This window comes from Mauremys reevesii, linkage group 23, assembly GCF_016161935.1.
Source record: "Mauremys reevesii isolate NIE-2019 linkage group 23, ASM1616193v1, whole genome shotgun sequence".
NCBI classification, from domain to species: domain Eukaryota; kingdom Metazoa; phylum Chordata; order Testudines; family Geoemydidae; genus Mauremys; species Mauremys reevesii.
In genome coordinates, this window is record NC_052645.1 from 20,302,264 (window position 1) to 20,318,503 (window position 16,240).

A 16,240-nucleotide genomic window follows, 5' to 3' on the forward strand; every position below is an offset into this window, starting at 1 on the left:
TAACCGAGAAGAAGGAAGCCTCTTGTTTACGGAGCAGATCTACCCCTTTGATCTGCTCCCTGAGTTATTCCTTCATTTCTTGAGCAAATAAACTGGATTTTCACAATATTTACCTTGGAAATAATTATTTATATAAAACACTCGACCAAGATAAACAGAGAATCACCCGCTCTCTCTGCGGGTCAGGACAGCAGACAGCCCAGGGTCTAATGTTCTCTTAATCCTGCAGAGCCCCTGTCTGAGCGAATGTACCACAGGCAGGCACGCTTGGAATTAGAGCCCAAGCCAAAATGGAAAATGTTCCTTCCTTAGACAAACAAAGTCAGAGCACACACAATTCCTAATAAATTGGCAGATGTTGAGGGCAAAATTCCTGAGCGCCCCACCGAGCGGTGAACCGCCGGAGCTGCCCGTCCCTGGGTGCCAAACAGAGCCTAGGCTGGTGTGTGCGCGTTGTTTTTAAAAGTGACCACGGCAGCTCTGAATTCCCACAGGTTGCCGGGACTGTAAAGAAGAGGGGGGAAAGGTGACAGAAGGTTCAAAGGCCTGGTATGGCTTCCCTTTTTATCTCTATTTAATCTCTGCAGAGCCCTAGGCAAAGTCACCTTTAGGTCAATACTCAGGTGTTTTATCTGCCACCCATCTGCCTGTAGCAAACATCCCATCTCTCCTTATTAACTAACAGCTGCAGGGCAGGTGGGACTGGGGAGCTCAGGGAATCCGGTCACCCTGGTATAGGAGGTAAATGATGCAACCAAAGCAGACCAGGGGACCAGCACAGAAGTTAGCACCAGCTCCATTTTGCTCACGCTTGGGAGGTGGGGAGCAGCCTCTCTCTTGGACTTTTAAAAGTTAAATGGCCGCCGATGCTTTACAAGCGTCACCGTATCTGGGATGTCATGGACGCCGCGTGTGCTCCTGGGCACAGAGCAGTCCATCTGGCACTCTGCACGTGCCCGTCGCTGGGATTGTGCGTGCACAATTGTACGTGCAAATTGCAGAGGACCACAGAGAGGAATTCCTACAACTCTGGGCCTTTCTGTGCAGGTGTTGATAGTGCCGTTCTGCACCAGGTAGGTAAATGAACAGGGAGGGAGACAGGCTGATTGCTGGGCTTGGTTTCAGAGCTATACCTGTAAAGTCTGGAGTACTACTTTGGGGGCTGGGGCATGGGGCGGGGATCCTGAGCTTCTGGTTTAGCGCCATGTCAGCTTTTCGTCTGGTTGGTATTGCCACTGTACCAGCCCTGGAGGCTGAACCCACCTGTTCAGCCACAGAGTAGATACAGCCCAAGCATCAGCAACATCAGCTTCCTCCACACTGACTTGGAATGACTCCGCCTCGAGGCGAGCTCAGCCCCAGACAGAGCCAGTCCTTGGCTTCCCTTCTGAACTTGCCGATGGTGGTTTTCTAACATGGACCCTTGTCTTCTAGAAATGAATCAGGATCGACCAATTGATTTTCATAGAGGTTCCCGAACACGTCAGATGGCCTGGGTGCAGAGCAGGTTCCTGTTGGTAAAAGACTCTGTATCCCACTGTCAGCCCTGTGAGCTGTTCAGCTGGATAATTCTGGCTTTTTAATCATTTTGCGCCCAACCCTGTGGCAGCTTTTGTCTTCGGAAGGTGGGAAAACGTTGGTGTTGAAGTATCTGACGGGCTCATGTCCAGTCTGGGAGATGCAACGCAAAATGGTTCCTCCGAAAGGACATTGGCCTTCAGGAAGTGTGAAACCTTCTCTGTCCTGGCCTCAGTTCCAGACATTTTGACCTGCAGCCACCAGCCAGGCTGCAACACCTGAACCCCCTTGTGTACACAAGGTGAGACTCAGGTGCAGCTCATCCCAGTTGTAAGCAGGAGGGTTTGCAGTGATGCACCCACAGCACTGGACAGGTATTGAAGTCTGAAACCAGGGCAGATCTCCAGTGGAGACAAGGCCTCGGCCTGAATCAGTTCATGTTCCTACTTGGACTCCATCTGACCACGTGCAAATGCTGTAACACAGCCAGACTTTCTCAGATCATAGGCTACGTTCTTGTGTGATTGGCCCATCTCGGGTACTGTACCATGTTGTCACGTGACCTGGGCCGCATTGTGTCAGAGCTGGACCATCTCAGGTCATGTGCCCTGCCGTCACATGCCACATACCACATTGTTGCACAGCCAGACCTTTTCAGGTCATATACCACACTGCCACGTGAGATGTGCCACGTTGTCACAGGGCCCAACTCTCACTCCTGCTTGAAAACCCGTCTGACTATTAACTTCCTGACATGAGTCATGAAACTTGAGGTTTCTGGGACAGCAGCTCGTAGTCAGCTACGAGAAACTGATCTGACAGGGCAAGCTTTATTCACTCTCTGTCACGCTCTGCACTCTGCTTGCCATGTTTTGTCCTGCAGTTTATGCAATTGGACATGACAGCCAGTGCATTTTGGGGTGTTTTCCTAGCCTGCCTTGGGTGGGGGCTAGAGAGAGGAAAGCAGCAACTGCCCTGAAATGAGCCACCGGCAGGAGAGGTGAGTGAAATTGATGCATAAACGCCAGGAAGTCGGTGAATCCCAGGCACCATTTACGAAAGCACAGTGGGGCTTGAGCTCTACCCACCAGTCCAGTCAGGAACCTCACGGGCTCTAAAGCCACCCCACACTTCGCAGTGAGCAGGGCTGGGGCAGGGAATAGACCCTGTTGGGGGGCCACGGAAGGAGCTAGGGCGAACCATCCTCACCAGAAACCCCAGTGAAAGGGATCATGGTCTAGTGTTAGAGGAGGGGATTTTACGTCAGGACTTTTGGCTTCTCTTCCTGGATCGGCCATCGACCCTGTACGTGAGCTTAGGTATAAGTCATTTCATCTCTCGAGGCATCAGTTTGTCATTTGTGAAATGGGGATAATGAATGGATATTGGCAGACGCTGAGGGCAATATCAATATTTATTGGACCCGTATTGACTCTGATTTTATCTAAGCCATCAAGAGCCCCATGTCACAGCCTGGGCTGGAGGAGAAGGTTACAAGGCTGTCCACTGATGGTGCTCTGAGCATTGACCAGAAGGTGGTCACTCTGCAGAGAGGCACGATGCTGAGCACACAATACCCTCTACATCAGCTCTACCCCCAAGTTGTGACCTTGATTCTCCTCCAGCCCAGAGACAACATGCTACCACTGCAGCAGCACTCCAGTACCCAGTGCCGTATACTCGCGTCCCACTAGCAGCTGTCAAGATGCTCCTTCGTACAGCTCTGTCTCCAGACACGTGAACTAAATGCAGGTGAAGGCTGGAACATCCATTGCAACAATGTATATTGCCTTCCATCAGTTCTACCCAGTGAGGTACACGCAGGCCCCTGGTGATCTAACCCTCATGCAGCAGGAGCAGGATGAAAATATCATGCACAGTGCGATAGCCAGCTGCTGAAGAGTATTAAAGGAGTATTTTGTGGGCTCTGGTTTTTATCTCCAAACTTTATTAATAGGTCATGTCAGTGATACAGACAACAGCCAGCAGGCCCTAGAATAGAAGCAAACATGAAAGCAGTGATGGTCTTTAAGCAGCAAGGTGCTTCTCCTCACAAAGAGTCTGGAATCCTCCTGGCCAGGAGGCAGATGGCGAGAAATCTGTTGCAGGTTTTCTTCTGTGATGCCAGGACAAGATCTGGTCGCCTTCTTGCATTTTGAATGCTACCTCTTTAAAAACTGATTCTTAAAGAAAGTCGCCCATTTTAGCTCATCTTATCCCAAAACCCAGGCTACAGGTGTTTCATTATTACAGCAATGGGGCTTCCCTGCTCTCTACAGGACCTGACTCTGCAGTCTCCACTGACTCAGTTACTGTTAATTTATATTGTGGGAGCACCTAGAGGTCCCAGTCAAGAATTGGGGCCCAGTTGTGTTAGGTGCTGAAGAGCTGTATAACAAGAAGGCAGAGCTTACAGTCTAAGATTGCAGGGTCAGCATCACAGCTTTGACTGCTCCAACCCCTTCCCCCAAGAGCAAGCCTTAGTCACGTGCCTCGTCTTGTTGACTTTCCTGGAACTACACAAGTGAGTGAGGGCTATGGGACCGTGTCCTCGCTTCCGCTTACTGGAAGATATGAAGAAACGTGGTGCAAAATGGAAGTTATTGCAGGCATCAACTGCAGCTTTGTGAAGGTGCAGCGAACATGGAATATAATATAATAATAATAATACATAGTACTTATATAGCAATTTTAATCTATCTGTCCATCTCAGAGCACTCTGTTGGGTTAAGTACCATTACACCCATTTTGCAGATGGGAAAACTGAGGCACAGAGAGGTGAAGTGACACGCCCAATGTCACTCAGCAGGTCAGTGGCAAAGGTGGGAACAGAATCTAGGTTTCTTGACTCCTAGGCCTCTGCTCTTGCCACTAAACCACACTGCCTCTCCTAATACAGTACAATAAATAGAATAATAGAATATGGAGCAAATTCACTTTTAAGAAAATATACCAAATAAACAGAACAGTCTCTTTTTAATCTCTCTTACACTTCTTATACTCTGTATGTGCATTTTTCTTTGAAAAAAATGGATTAGAAAAGTTATTCTCTTTACTTTATAATAATAAATTAATAGACCATGAACAGCACAGCTTTGAGAAAGGTTATTACTAGGGGATTTTTCTGATTTGGCACCTAAGTTTTTAAATATATACTGTAGGTAGATAGGTGTGTGTGTGTGCATGTAATATATATATAAAAATAAAAAATCTAAATCAATATTGTAATACTGAACGTGAAAAAATATTAGTCAAACGAAACTTGAACCTATTTTAAAGCATTTTGAGCTCAATTCTTAGTAGTCTGTCTCTCTCTCTTTGACCCCAATTCATCAGCCCATCTCAAATCAGCAAAGCAGTTAAGCTCATGTGTAACTAGACGTCAGTGGGAATTAAGCCAAGACTGGACATCTTTCTAAAAGACGTGCTCTAGCTCAAACAGAAGTTCCGGGCTTATTGCAGGAATCCCTGGGTGAAATTATCTGGCCGTGCTGTGAAGGAGGTCAGATGGCCTTAAAAGCTACAGTGTGAGCACATGCTTAAAGTGAGCATGGGCTTAAGTGCGTTGCCAAATAGGGAAGAACTCAAGCATGAGCTGAAATGCTTTGCTGAATCTAGGGCCTTTGTCACCAGATGGACTTTTACACTCAGAGCACATCACACTTTGCTGCAGATTACAATCCCCAAGCATATGCAACCCATCGATTCTTACAGCACTTGCTGGACATGCACAGTCTGTTTCTTACAAGGCATTGGCTGTCAACACAAGACACACACAATGTAGTCGGGAGCTCATTCCCGTCGCAGCAATGAACATGTGGGAGCGGCATGCACCACTTGCAATTATATGTTCCACCAACAAAACAGCCTGATCTGGCATCTCAGCTCTCCGATTCAGGCCCTACCATCTGAGCTAGAGAAGGGAAAATCCAGCGTTTCCATGAGCTTCATGGTTCAAGGTTTGATTTGGGCTCTTTCAAACATCTCCCCCCCACACACATTTAAGTGTTGTTTTTCATGGGAAATGTAGTAGATGGTACAGAGGTGAGGTAAAAAGTTCCCTAAGAAACTTGCAGCCTGTGCAATGCAAACCATAACCTGACTGCAAAGCACCTTTGTCACCTGCAATTCATCAGGTCAGGCTAGAACTGGATGGTTACAATGGTCCCTTTTGGCTATTAAATCTCCGAATAAAGATTCTCTTTTTCCAGCAGTTCTTATCATGGCTTCTAGAACAACAAGGGGAGAGAAAACTCTGAAGGCTAGAACCCAAATGAAACCTTCAACCTAAAAGCTTTATAGGGAGGGTTTCAAAGATCAGTCTCAGATCACGAGCCTCAGCAAAGCGGGATTGTGAAGAGAATTGTGCCCTGCTCAGAGCTGTAGTAACCAACAGATCCAACAGGCTGGGTCTAGAGAACACTCTTTGGAAGAGGCAGGCAGGGTGAGCCTGGGCATGGGAAAGCAGCAGCAAGGGGAGCTGTCTGCAGAGGGGACCCTGACGAACGGCTATCCAGCCAATGCAGCCAGCGGCTGAAGTTGTGCTGGCCGGCAAGAGGGGGAGCAGTCACACAGAGCAAAGGTGGGGGTGGGGGGGTTGGCGATGAGATGGTTGCAGGGGGAGGAGGAGAAAGAGATGAGAGGAGGCGTTGCAGAGCCTGTTGGGGAGTTCCTGACAGATCGCCTTTGAAGCACTACATGGTTATGGGTTTAGGGTGAAATTTGAGAGCCTCTGGGCACTCATTGTACCGCTGAGTAGGCAGCTCAGCTGGGATGGACAGAGAGAAAGCTAAGGACGTGGGATGGATGCACAGAGAGGTCAGTAGATTGACATAAGGGATAAGACCATTCTTAGGGGGATTGTTATGAGGGAACATTCCACCCAGAAATAACCATCTTGCCAACTAATCAGATACTAGCTTGCTGACTGGCCTATGCCGATTCACTAGTGACCCCAGGTCTCAGGTGAGCTCTCTAGTGAGACTGGGGTCTTGGGAACACTGGTGAATCCTGGCTGCTGATCAGCTGGCAAAGGGTTAATGATTTGTGCTAAGGGATATGTGGCATGTGGGGTGGAGTTGAGAAAGGGTTAATCAGGCTCATTTCAAATGGGACCAACCCCTCCTGTTCCCTGACTTCTCAGCCGCTAGCTGGGGCACATGTCGGACCTTTTACTTGTGCTCTCAGCTAGAGCCATGTGCCGAAACGGACGGGAACGTGCGTCTAGCTGCATTGTGCCAGCTCATAAATACCACGTGGCGTTCGTCAGGTCTGGTGTCCTCATGCTTCACGAAATCCCTGGGTGCATAAGGCAAGAGCATCTCACGCCAGCCTCCCGTGCAGACCCTGGGAGCTGACTGCAAAGCTCTGGGGGGCCCAATCCTGGATGCTGTGCTCAGACAAAACAACTGGTTGGAGCTGGGTAAGCTGGGGGGGTTGGGAGGGATCTGAACTGTGACAGATGGGAGATGAGCGTCTTTCACAGGCCAGCGTGAGCGGTGCTTTGGGGCACACCACGCCCTGCTGGATGTACCGGAGGAGCTCTTTGCGGTTGTCCAGGATGGTGTCGAAGCTCTCCTGGAGCCGGCTCTGCTGGTCCACCACTTTCTGCTGGAGGCCGCGGATCCAGCGCAGCAGGGCCAGGCGCCGATACATCACCAGGTGGATGTGGTGTTTCTCCTTCTCCCGCTCCTTGAATCTCATCTTGTCCTGGAGCTTCTGGAAGGCCTCGGCCAGCACCGGGAAGACAGTGTCTGAGTCGGAGGAGTTTTCGGGATCAGCGTCGGGCCCCAGAGGCGGTGGCTGGTTCCTTGGGTCTTTGGTGGCAGCAGCGGGTGCCTCCCAGGCGTTGCCGGTGCTGCTGTCGGGGCTGTCGATGCTGAGGGAGCTGCTGGCATAGCCATTGTCCTCTAAGGGGGAGCCAGCCAATCTCCCACACTCTTCGGCCGTGTCCTCGGTAGCCGTTTTCTCCTTCTCTGCACCGCTGAGCTCGGCTCCCTTCGGGGGGCTGCACACATCCTCCTCAGAGAGGCCCAGCTCGTCTGACTTCAGCCCTCGGGGAGCATCCCTAAGCCTGCCCTGAGCTGTCTGTCTCTGTACTAATAACACCAGATTATCGGCTGGATTTGTTGTGTTTTCTATCTGGCCAGAGCCCCCCTCCATCTGGGTCCCAAGCACCGCCTGGCTCCAGTTCTCGTTGCTGTCATACCCTTCCACCACAAAGTTGAAATTCTTGTCCTGCCTGAGCTCCCGTTCAGCGAGGAAGGCCGTGCCCAGTGTCGGGTCCCGCTTGCCGTCATGGAACGGAGCGTTCAGGGGGACATCTGGCTGGCACACTGCAAACATCCTTCCACCCTCCCGGCTGGGAAGAGAGAGAAAGAACTGATGTGACGGATGGATCTTGGTCTGAGTTCCCAGGGTCAGCCTGGCCTCCCAGCTCTACCATTCCCCAGCTTCTAACTCTCCTGAGCTCAAGGGGCCTGATTCTGCTGTCATGTGCTCTGCTTTGTCACTGCAGTAACCCCATTGACTTCAGGACAGTTACTCCGGATTCATACCAGCATGAGTAAGAGGAGAATCAGGCCCAAGAGAATGATGTCAGCACAAACCAGGAAGGAAAGAGAGGAGCGTCTGGTCTGGTCTTGAATGGGATGGTACCCTTAGGTGGACCCGGGTTGATATGGCCTAAGATGTAATGTTTAGCTTCTAGCCTGAAGTTTGGGGGCATGTGGGATTTTGGTGGGTCCATGGTAGTGTTAGGGGACAAATGTAACTTCAGATCTGTGGCCTAAACTTTGTAGCAGCTCAGATCCCAGGTTGTAGGTCTGGCACATTTCTGGAATGGGAATTGTATGGTAAGTCCTAGCAATGTATAGGATATTGGAGTACGGTAACATAGGACACGGTTCTTCCCATGACATTGATGAGAACAGGATCGGGCCCCTAGTTTGGCCTGGCAAGGTCTGTTTGATGAGGTCTGGTAAAGTGAGATATGACAGTGGTGTAATGCCTTGTCTCCGTGCATCAACATTTGGCTCGAGTATATGGTGCACTCACATCCTGGCCCGGCAAATATTAGAATAAAAGACCTCAAAAGTGTTTAAAACCTACCTGGGTGATTTCTTATGGTGGTTTCATGGGATGGAGTGGAGCTGGCCATTTCTGACTCCCCGGGGTGGCAAGGTGAGCACCTGCTCCCCTGTCTAAGTGGATGAGGGGAAGTCTGGTTTATATAGGAAGGTCGGAAGGGAGCCAGGCAGAACAGAAACCTTAATTTCTTGTTGGGAACCCTCCGTGGTCTGGTCACCTTGGGCCCAATTCTCAGCTGTGGCAATTGACACCTGCTGAGGATCCAGCCCCTCTGTTAGCAGAGAGGGGGAACTGGTTGGCTGAAACGAGAACTGATGCAAAACTTTGCCTAAGCTCCATTCAGATCCTGCATTCTGAGTTGTTTGAAAATTATTGTGGCATAAGAGGGTTTTTTCCCCTTTTCCTTTTGCGTTTTTGCGGCCTTCCCCTCGAGAGCAACTCCTTTCAAGCAGTTTCTGGGCTACTTTAGTAAAATAGCTTATGTCATCCAATCCCAGGGTCAGATTTTCAGCTGGTATCAATCCAAGTAACTCCATTGAAGTCAGTGAGAACACCACCCATGCTTTCCTTAGCTTCCTGTACTAAACTGAAATGTAGAATTACTATGGGCTGTTGCTCAGCTGCCATGTTCCACCCCAGAGGTGGCTGCTTGTAAGTAATAAACGAAGTGAATTCTGTGCATGTAACAGTTTGTGAGGTACTTTGGAAGGATTTGATGCTATAGACATCTTGAGATGTGATATTAGGTGTTGATATTATTAAATGAGTCAATTAAATTATTAACCCTGTTTGCCCTAACGAGGGGCTTTATTGCATCATTCCCCAGCTGACTGTTTTTCCCCCTGTGACTGAGTGATGGATTCTGGTTCCTTCTCTGCTAAATGAAAGTGCTGAAAGGACAGCGACACTTTAAATGAGTTGTGTGATTCCGCCAAGCAAAGGGACACGTCTGATCTGATATGTAGCAATATTCTGTCTGGATTAATCTCCCTAAATAGGCATCTTCTAGGACTATACTGTCCCTGCACCAATCGGAAGCAGGAGATAAGTCATTTAAAGAACTGTCTGATGCAGGAGAAAAGTGCTGGAAACATAAAACAGTTTACAAATACATCCCTGCTACCATCCGTTAAGTGAGAACTACAGAAGATTCTACATAAGCATGGGATTAAAATCACTTCCCTTTAAAGACTTTCTTTGTAAATTCTTCAAAATATGTTCAGCTTCCCAGATGCAATTCCATAGGACCCCATTAGATTATTTTAATAAGGTGTCTGCTGAGTTCTGTTGGTCTCTGTTTGATTTTAAATAATCGGCCAATAGGCCTCCCAAAACCAGTAGCCCCAATAGACCTGTTCCCTCATTACAAAACCAAGTTGCAAACTGGAACTAGTAAAAAAAAAATTAATTAAAAACTTTGACTAGGGCTCTGAGCAAAGATGGATCCAATCTTCCAGCTTCATCACAATGCGAAAGAAATTCACCTGCAGGAAAATCCAGGAGAACACGATCACAGTTTTAAAGGAAGACAGAGCGAGGCAGCCGTTTCTTTTCATTAAAAAATTGGTGAATGAGCAAAGGAAGGACTCCTGGGTCGGAAGTGACTGGGCAGGCTTTGCCCACTCGGTCCTGCCCTGGTCAATATCACTGGTTTTTAGTAGGCGTCACAAATAATGGCATCTTTTGTTTCTTTGTCATGCCTCAGTGAGGGAATGGCAGATTTCAATGTCTGGGTAATAGGATAATAGTCCCCCTAGTAGATAATACGTGGGGGCTAAAAGCCACAAGTTTCCCTTCAAATAAAATGAGCTTCCCCCCCCCCGCAAAAAAAATAGTTTTTACCCCTCTGCAATAGTCCAGCATTTAATGTTCTACTCTAGGATTTAGGAGACCTGGGTTCCGACTTTCCAGGTGACCTTGGGCAAGTCACTTCAGGTGTGTCCCCAGGGGATACAAGCCCTGCAGCATGGCCACAGCCGGCCCAGGTCAGCTGACGCGGGCTAAGGGACTAAAAATTTTGTGTCGACGGTTGGGCTGGAGCTGTGGGACCCTGCTTGGGTTGAGGATCCCAGAGCCCAGCTCCAGCCCCAGCCCAAACTCTGTGCAGCAGTTTTTCAGCCCTGAAGCCTGAGCCTCACAAGCCCGAGTCAGCTGACCCAGGCCAGCTGCGGCTGTGCTGCAGAGCTTGTTTCCCCATGTAGACGTACCTGGCGTCTGGCTGGGCCTCAGTTCCCATCTGCAAACTGGGGATCATTGAACTTCCTTCCCTCCCAGGGGTGTAGTGAAGGTACATACGACAGCAGGGGCCCAACAGGCCTGAATCTCGTCTGCTGTCCCCCTGGCTGGTCGCTGACACCCGTGCAAAGCAAGGGCCAAATGTACCCTCTGGGGTAAGGGAGAGGAGAGCTCTGACTGGGAAGCACTGCTCTGCACCAGTGGGAATGACAACTCGAGGGAGACGGAAGGGGGCATCACATCCTACATCCTACCACAGTTACTGCACAGTCCTGATCCTTTTCCCAGTCATGCTGGGGAAAATCAGAATTAGCACCATGTAAGACAAAAGAGCGACGCTGATGTAAGACTGATGAAGGGAGAGGAGAATCAGGCCCATTTGATGGGCTACCAGGAAGGGGTCAGACACCCGTTTAAATTTGGATTCCAGCATGGTTGCTATGGCAAGGTTTCCATGGTAAGCAGAGACGTGTGTGTGTGTGTGTGTGTGTACGCACACTGCATCAGAGAGCACAATGTGCTGTGCTGGTAGCATGTGATGCATAGCGCCCAGAGGCGCAGAAGAGAGCTGTGCTGAATGATCCTGCCACAGAGATGGAGGGGGAGTCACAGAGACGGAGAGATCCCAAGGACCCCGAAGCCCGGCCTTGTGGGATGTCTGCAGGGGATCCACGTCCTTCCCTTTCCCTCCCTCAGCTTGAAAAAAGCAATTGCTGGTTCCTTCTCCCCAAATCACACAGTTCCCTGGACTGGCCAGCTCTGTAAGCAGCTTAGGGAAAGAGCTACCCCGAGAGGAGGAAGGGAACAGGCTTTTAATGTGCATGATAATCTATGCAGGGGGAGGGAGGGGGCAACTGAACAGATGTGATCAGGGATTATGAGACTGCTGGATTCAATGCCCCAGCACATCCCCACATGGCTCTCGAGCTAGCCTGGACCCCCAGCTATGGCAGAGCGCCCTGTGCAATCTGACAGCAGCATAGCACGTCCAGCCCTTGGCTATTCAAAGGGGTGGGGGGAAATTGTTGTACTCTGTGTGTGTGGCGTAAGGTGTTGCCTATCTCAGCCCTAAAATGGATCTGAGCAAAACCCTTCCCCATGCAGTGCGGCCCCTGTGAATGAAATCAGAGAGTCAATCAGCACATGCACACACACAGACACCCCCCCCCCCCGAGATCACGAACCGGGGCATTGGCACCATCAGCAGGGGAGGCAGGATGAGGAGATGCTGTTGCTTTTAGAGCCCTTTAAAGCTTCTACAATAAGAGAAATAAACAGCCCCCCTCGGAGGGATCCAATAAGCTCTCCACCCGGATCCTGGCACCCAGGGGAAGCAGGTGGCTTCAGCCCTTGGCACCAGCCTGTCTCCTGTATCATTCCAAATACCCCCAGGTCCCCAGTGTACAGCCGACACTCACCGATGGAGCCTTGGGAAAGTGAAGGGGGATTTTCAGGCTGCTGCTCCTGCTGCTGCTCTTGCTGCTCAGCTGGAGAGAACGGAAACAGACCCCTGCACGGCAGCAGGAAAGCGTCATGTACTGCACACTTCCGACAGCAGTGAGTGCTGCCGGCAGCACTGTGTCACTGGCTGATCAGCAGCCGGGTGAGAAATGCAAAGGCACCACCAGGAGCCACCTTAGCACAAGGGTGTGTGTGTGTGTGTGTGTGTGTGTGTGTGTGTGTGTCCCTTTAGAGATGACACCAAATTCCCTGCGGAGGATAAAAATCCTCCCAGGGAGGAGCCGCTAAAGAAGTGCAGAGGCACTCACACAGGGCCGAGAAGCCCGTATTATGCCACGCTGGGTTTGACTGGTCTAAGCACCAGCTTTATACTGTCTAGTCTGAGGCACCCTGGGTTCAAATCCCGACAGAGGCAGCTCTCGGGGGCCCCACGGGAGACCCATGCAGGGACCCTGATTTCCAGAGGGCAAGTGCTGGGTGCTTTATGAAAATCAGGCCTCTTTCAGGTGGCTCCAGTTAGAGACCAGAAATCACTAAGCTGCAGACAGGCCAAAGATTGCTGAGACTGTGGTGCCCTGGGGGCAGGGACTGTCCCTTTGTTCTGTCCGTACAGCACCTAGCACCATGATGCAAAGAACAACAATGATGATAAACTCCTGCGGTCGGTCTCCCTGGCACATTCGCAGAAAGTGAAGCCCAGAGGCATGTGCAGCCACAGGCCCCGTGAATTGGGTCAAAACACTGCAGAACATTCAGTGCACCACGTCTGCTCATCTCTAATGACTTTTCATGAGCTAAAAGGTTGAGCGGGGCCCATCTTCCCTCCGGCCCCACGGCCCACCCAGCTGGCCTTGAATGACCCTGTCTTTTGCAGGAAACCCTCCGTAGCCCTTTCTTTCCTCCCTGGGGCCGGGGAGTGGGGATAAATAGTCTGTTGAAGGTGGCTTGAGAGGACAGCAGCTCTGTTGCATTGTATCATTCTGTGCAGTTGGACATGTTGGTTAACACTCCAGCTGCTCTGGTGCTCAGACACCAGGGTGATGGGCGCAGTACAGGAACCTGTAGAGAAAAGAACTGTTCTGGTACCACAGCCACCGTTGTACCAGTGCATTCTGGACACCCCACAGGGCCAGACCTTGTTACTGGGAGCAGGGGCTTTTGGGTAATTTCCCAATGCGAAGCGCTGCACTGTGAGATGCTCCAGTGGAAACCTGGGCAGCTGCAAACTGCTGGAAAGAGACTGCTGCAGAAGGGGCCAAAGCTGGACCTGAGCTATAGGCCTTCTCCCAGGAATTGCATCCATCCGCGAGGTGTGAGGTGCTGGGGCCGCACACAAGCTCAAGGCTTTCCCACTGCAGAGAGAGGGTCCGTGCTAGGCAGACATCCTGCAATCAGCCACTTCTCTCCCATGGCCTGGGCACAGGATCTGTGTGACACAGAGCGGGACAATGGGGCTGTCCCTGGTTCTCTCAAAAAGCGCCCAGGTATCTATTGCATGGGTAGTCGTGGGAAGCAGGGAGGTGGGTTTTCCACCTCCTGCGAAGGGCTGTGCAGCCCCTGGTTGCTGTGTGGCGCAGGGCAAGCTGTCCCAGCTCCTGTCTAATGCATATGTGGGAACAGGCCTGCGCCTCCCACCAGCAAGCTCTAGTGGGCTCCTGGGCTGTGATTCCCTTTAACTTTGTGCTTTCCAACATTAAATCTCCCAATTATTTTAGAGTTTTCTCAGCTCCTCTTTGAAAAACCTCAGCTCCCCTCCAGTTTCATTAAAGGTTTCAAGGCATTTCAAAGGTAACGAAGCCCCATGAGCTGCCATCACCTGCAGTTCTCTCGACAGATCTATCTGGTGGATGCACCTGAACGGTTCTTTTCTCCACAGGTTCTTAAACGGCGCCCGTCACGGTGGCACTGAGCACTGGAGTGGCTGGAATTTTAACCAGCATGTTGCCTAGCTGGACTAAATGAGCAGGCCTCTACCAGCACTATGCCTGATGGAACTGAACCACAGTTAGTTAGCAACGGTGGGAAACTTCTGGAGGAAAAGCCAAGGGTAGACGAGGCCTTTTGGATATTCCCTGGATTTGTCAGGAATCGTGGAAGACCCCCCACCCCCACGCCCACCCCCCGCCCCATCAAAAAGTAATGAGGACAAACAAGCCCTGGGAGAAAGGAGACAACTAAGGAGCAACCAGCTTCTAAGGCAGGGATGCTGCTGGCAGAAGGACACTGGGGGTTAAACCCCAAACACAGTGTATAGCCCCAGCGTGGGCGGATGGCCCTCCCCAGTGATGGGGATAGGATTCCTGGGTTACACTTGGCAACACTCAGTGTGCTGTGCTGATAATGTCTCCCTGGGTTTGTATGTGCACGTACGGCGCCTGCTTGTGTGTCTTGGTGCGTGTGTGTGATGTTAAATCTCACACAACAATACATTGAAGAGCAGACTTCAGAAACAGCAGCCACACTCCACACACTCCCCTGCCCAAGGGTTTCCCAGACTCCCCCACATTACCCCCTTCTCAGCCCATCATCCACCCTGCGGCCAACGGGGAAGGGGGGCTATGAAAGCCGCTCTCTCAATAGTCCTCTTATCCCGCCGCGCAGGACTCGGGTGCCCTGTAAAAGCACCATCACATCAAACAACGGGAGTGAATGCGACGCCTGGAGGGGAGCGGGTCACATGAAGCACCGCAAACGCTTTGGGGATAAAGGGCCGTTGTCAGCACCCAGGGCGTGTGCAAGATGAAGGCGCAAATGCGAAGGCCTCTCAATGGCCTGGAAGAATCCAGCCTGTTAAGCAAGAAACATGAGATTTGGTGGCTGGAGAGACTCTTTGGCGAGGGGGCTGCGACGGTGTTGTGCTCCAAGGGGAGCTTATGCTAGATACCCCCCCTGCCCACTTAACCCTCTGCCTGCTGGCTTCTTCTTCTGCAACTAGCACAGAGGGGTCCTGCTCGCGGACTGGGGCTCCCCGGTGCCCCTGCAACACAATGGTAACAAGCCTTTCAGGGCAGGGACGGTCTCTGGGTCTATGTTCATAAAGCGCCAGCACAATCGGCTTCGCAGGGGTCTCTAGACATTACTGCAGCACAGATCATAGGAGAAAAGAGCAGGGCCAACCCCAAGCGCCCAGAAGTCCTGAGTCAGCCCCTCCCCCCACGCCTAAATCACAAGATTTAACAAATAACCAGGGTTCGGGGCTCTTTATTGGCCTTCTGGTCTTGGCATATATAGGGGTGTAATCAAAGGGCCTCCTCCTGGGCGCCCCCTTGTGGCCTCAGGGCAGCCCTGCAAGTGGCCTCACCTTCGGGTGCCTCTTGAGGGCCCAGTACGTCCAGTGCAAGCCCGTTCTCAAGCCCATCCTAGTTTATTAACTGAAACGCAGTGCAAGAGCCCCCAGCCACAGCGTCGTCCACGTCAGGCCCACGCACTGAATCTGTAAAAATGTGGCTCTGTTCTCACCGTCCTGGTGTCTTCTGCCAGCCCTGGATTCTCCCAGCCATCCTCTGTCCCTCCACCAGGACAGCCACCCCAGCCCTAACCCAGTTCTTCCCAGTGGGACCCTCACAGCCTCTCCTGGTTCCTCTGGGACCCAGTTCGGGCAGCAAGGAGACGCCCCTCAGCTGCTCCCCTCCTCACCCTCCGGCCCTTGGCTGCGGCTCTGCAGCTTATAGCCAGCAGACTTCTCCTTCTGCTGCTCCTTCCCCCTTTCAGCAGCACCTCAGCCCTGGCTCTCCAGCTTGGGGACCCCAGTCAGAGGCTGCTACGCTCCTGCTTTCCAGCCCTCCTCAGGAAATGCTCTTCCTCACAGAGCCAGTCTGCCCAAGTCACCCTCAGGCCTCTTACCACTTCCCAGATGCTGCCCTGCCCTCTTCATTGGCCCAGCAGGGAGCCTGGCCTGGATCCGGAGAGCTGAATCCAATTTCCTTTAGTGGGTCAG

The 16,240-nt window shown here is 51.3% G+C and overlaps 1 protein-coding gene across 1 annotated transcript; it reads right to left on the reverse strand.

Moving 5' to 3' along the window:
* Positions 1 to 6,259: 6,259 nt before the first annotated feature.
* On the reverse strand, positions 6,260 to 12,329 carry C23H1orf216 (chromosome 23 C1orf216 homolog). The gene is made up of 2 exons (XM_039511215.1): positions 12,261 to 12,329; positions 6,260 to 7,879 (listed from the first exon to the last, which is right to left on the reverse strand). Exon 2 carries the CDS (start codon positions 7,861 to 7,863, stop codon positions 6,841 to 6,843), a length of 1,023 nt encoding a protein of 340 aa, XP_039367149.1. The 5' UTR covers positions 7,864 to 7,879; positions 12,261 to 12,329; the 3' UTR covers positions 6,260 to 6,840.
* Positions 12,330 to 16,240: the final 3,911 nt, after the last annotated feature.

Coding starts and splice junctions, on each gene's coding strand:
- C23H1orf216 (XM_039511215.1), bottom strand. CDS start 7,863: ATGTTTGCAGTGTGCCAGCCAGATGTCCCCCTGAACGCTCCGTTCCAT.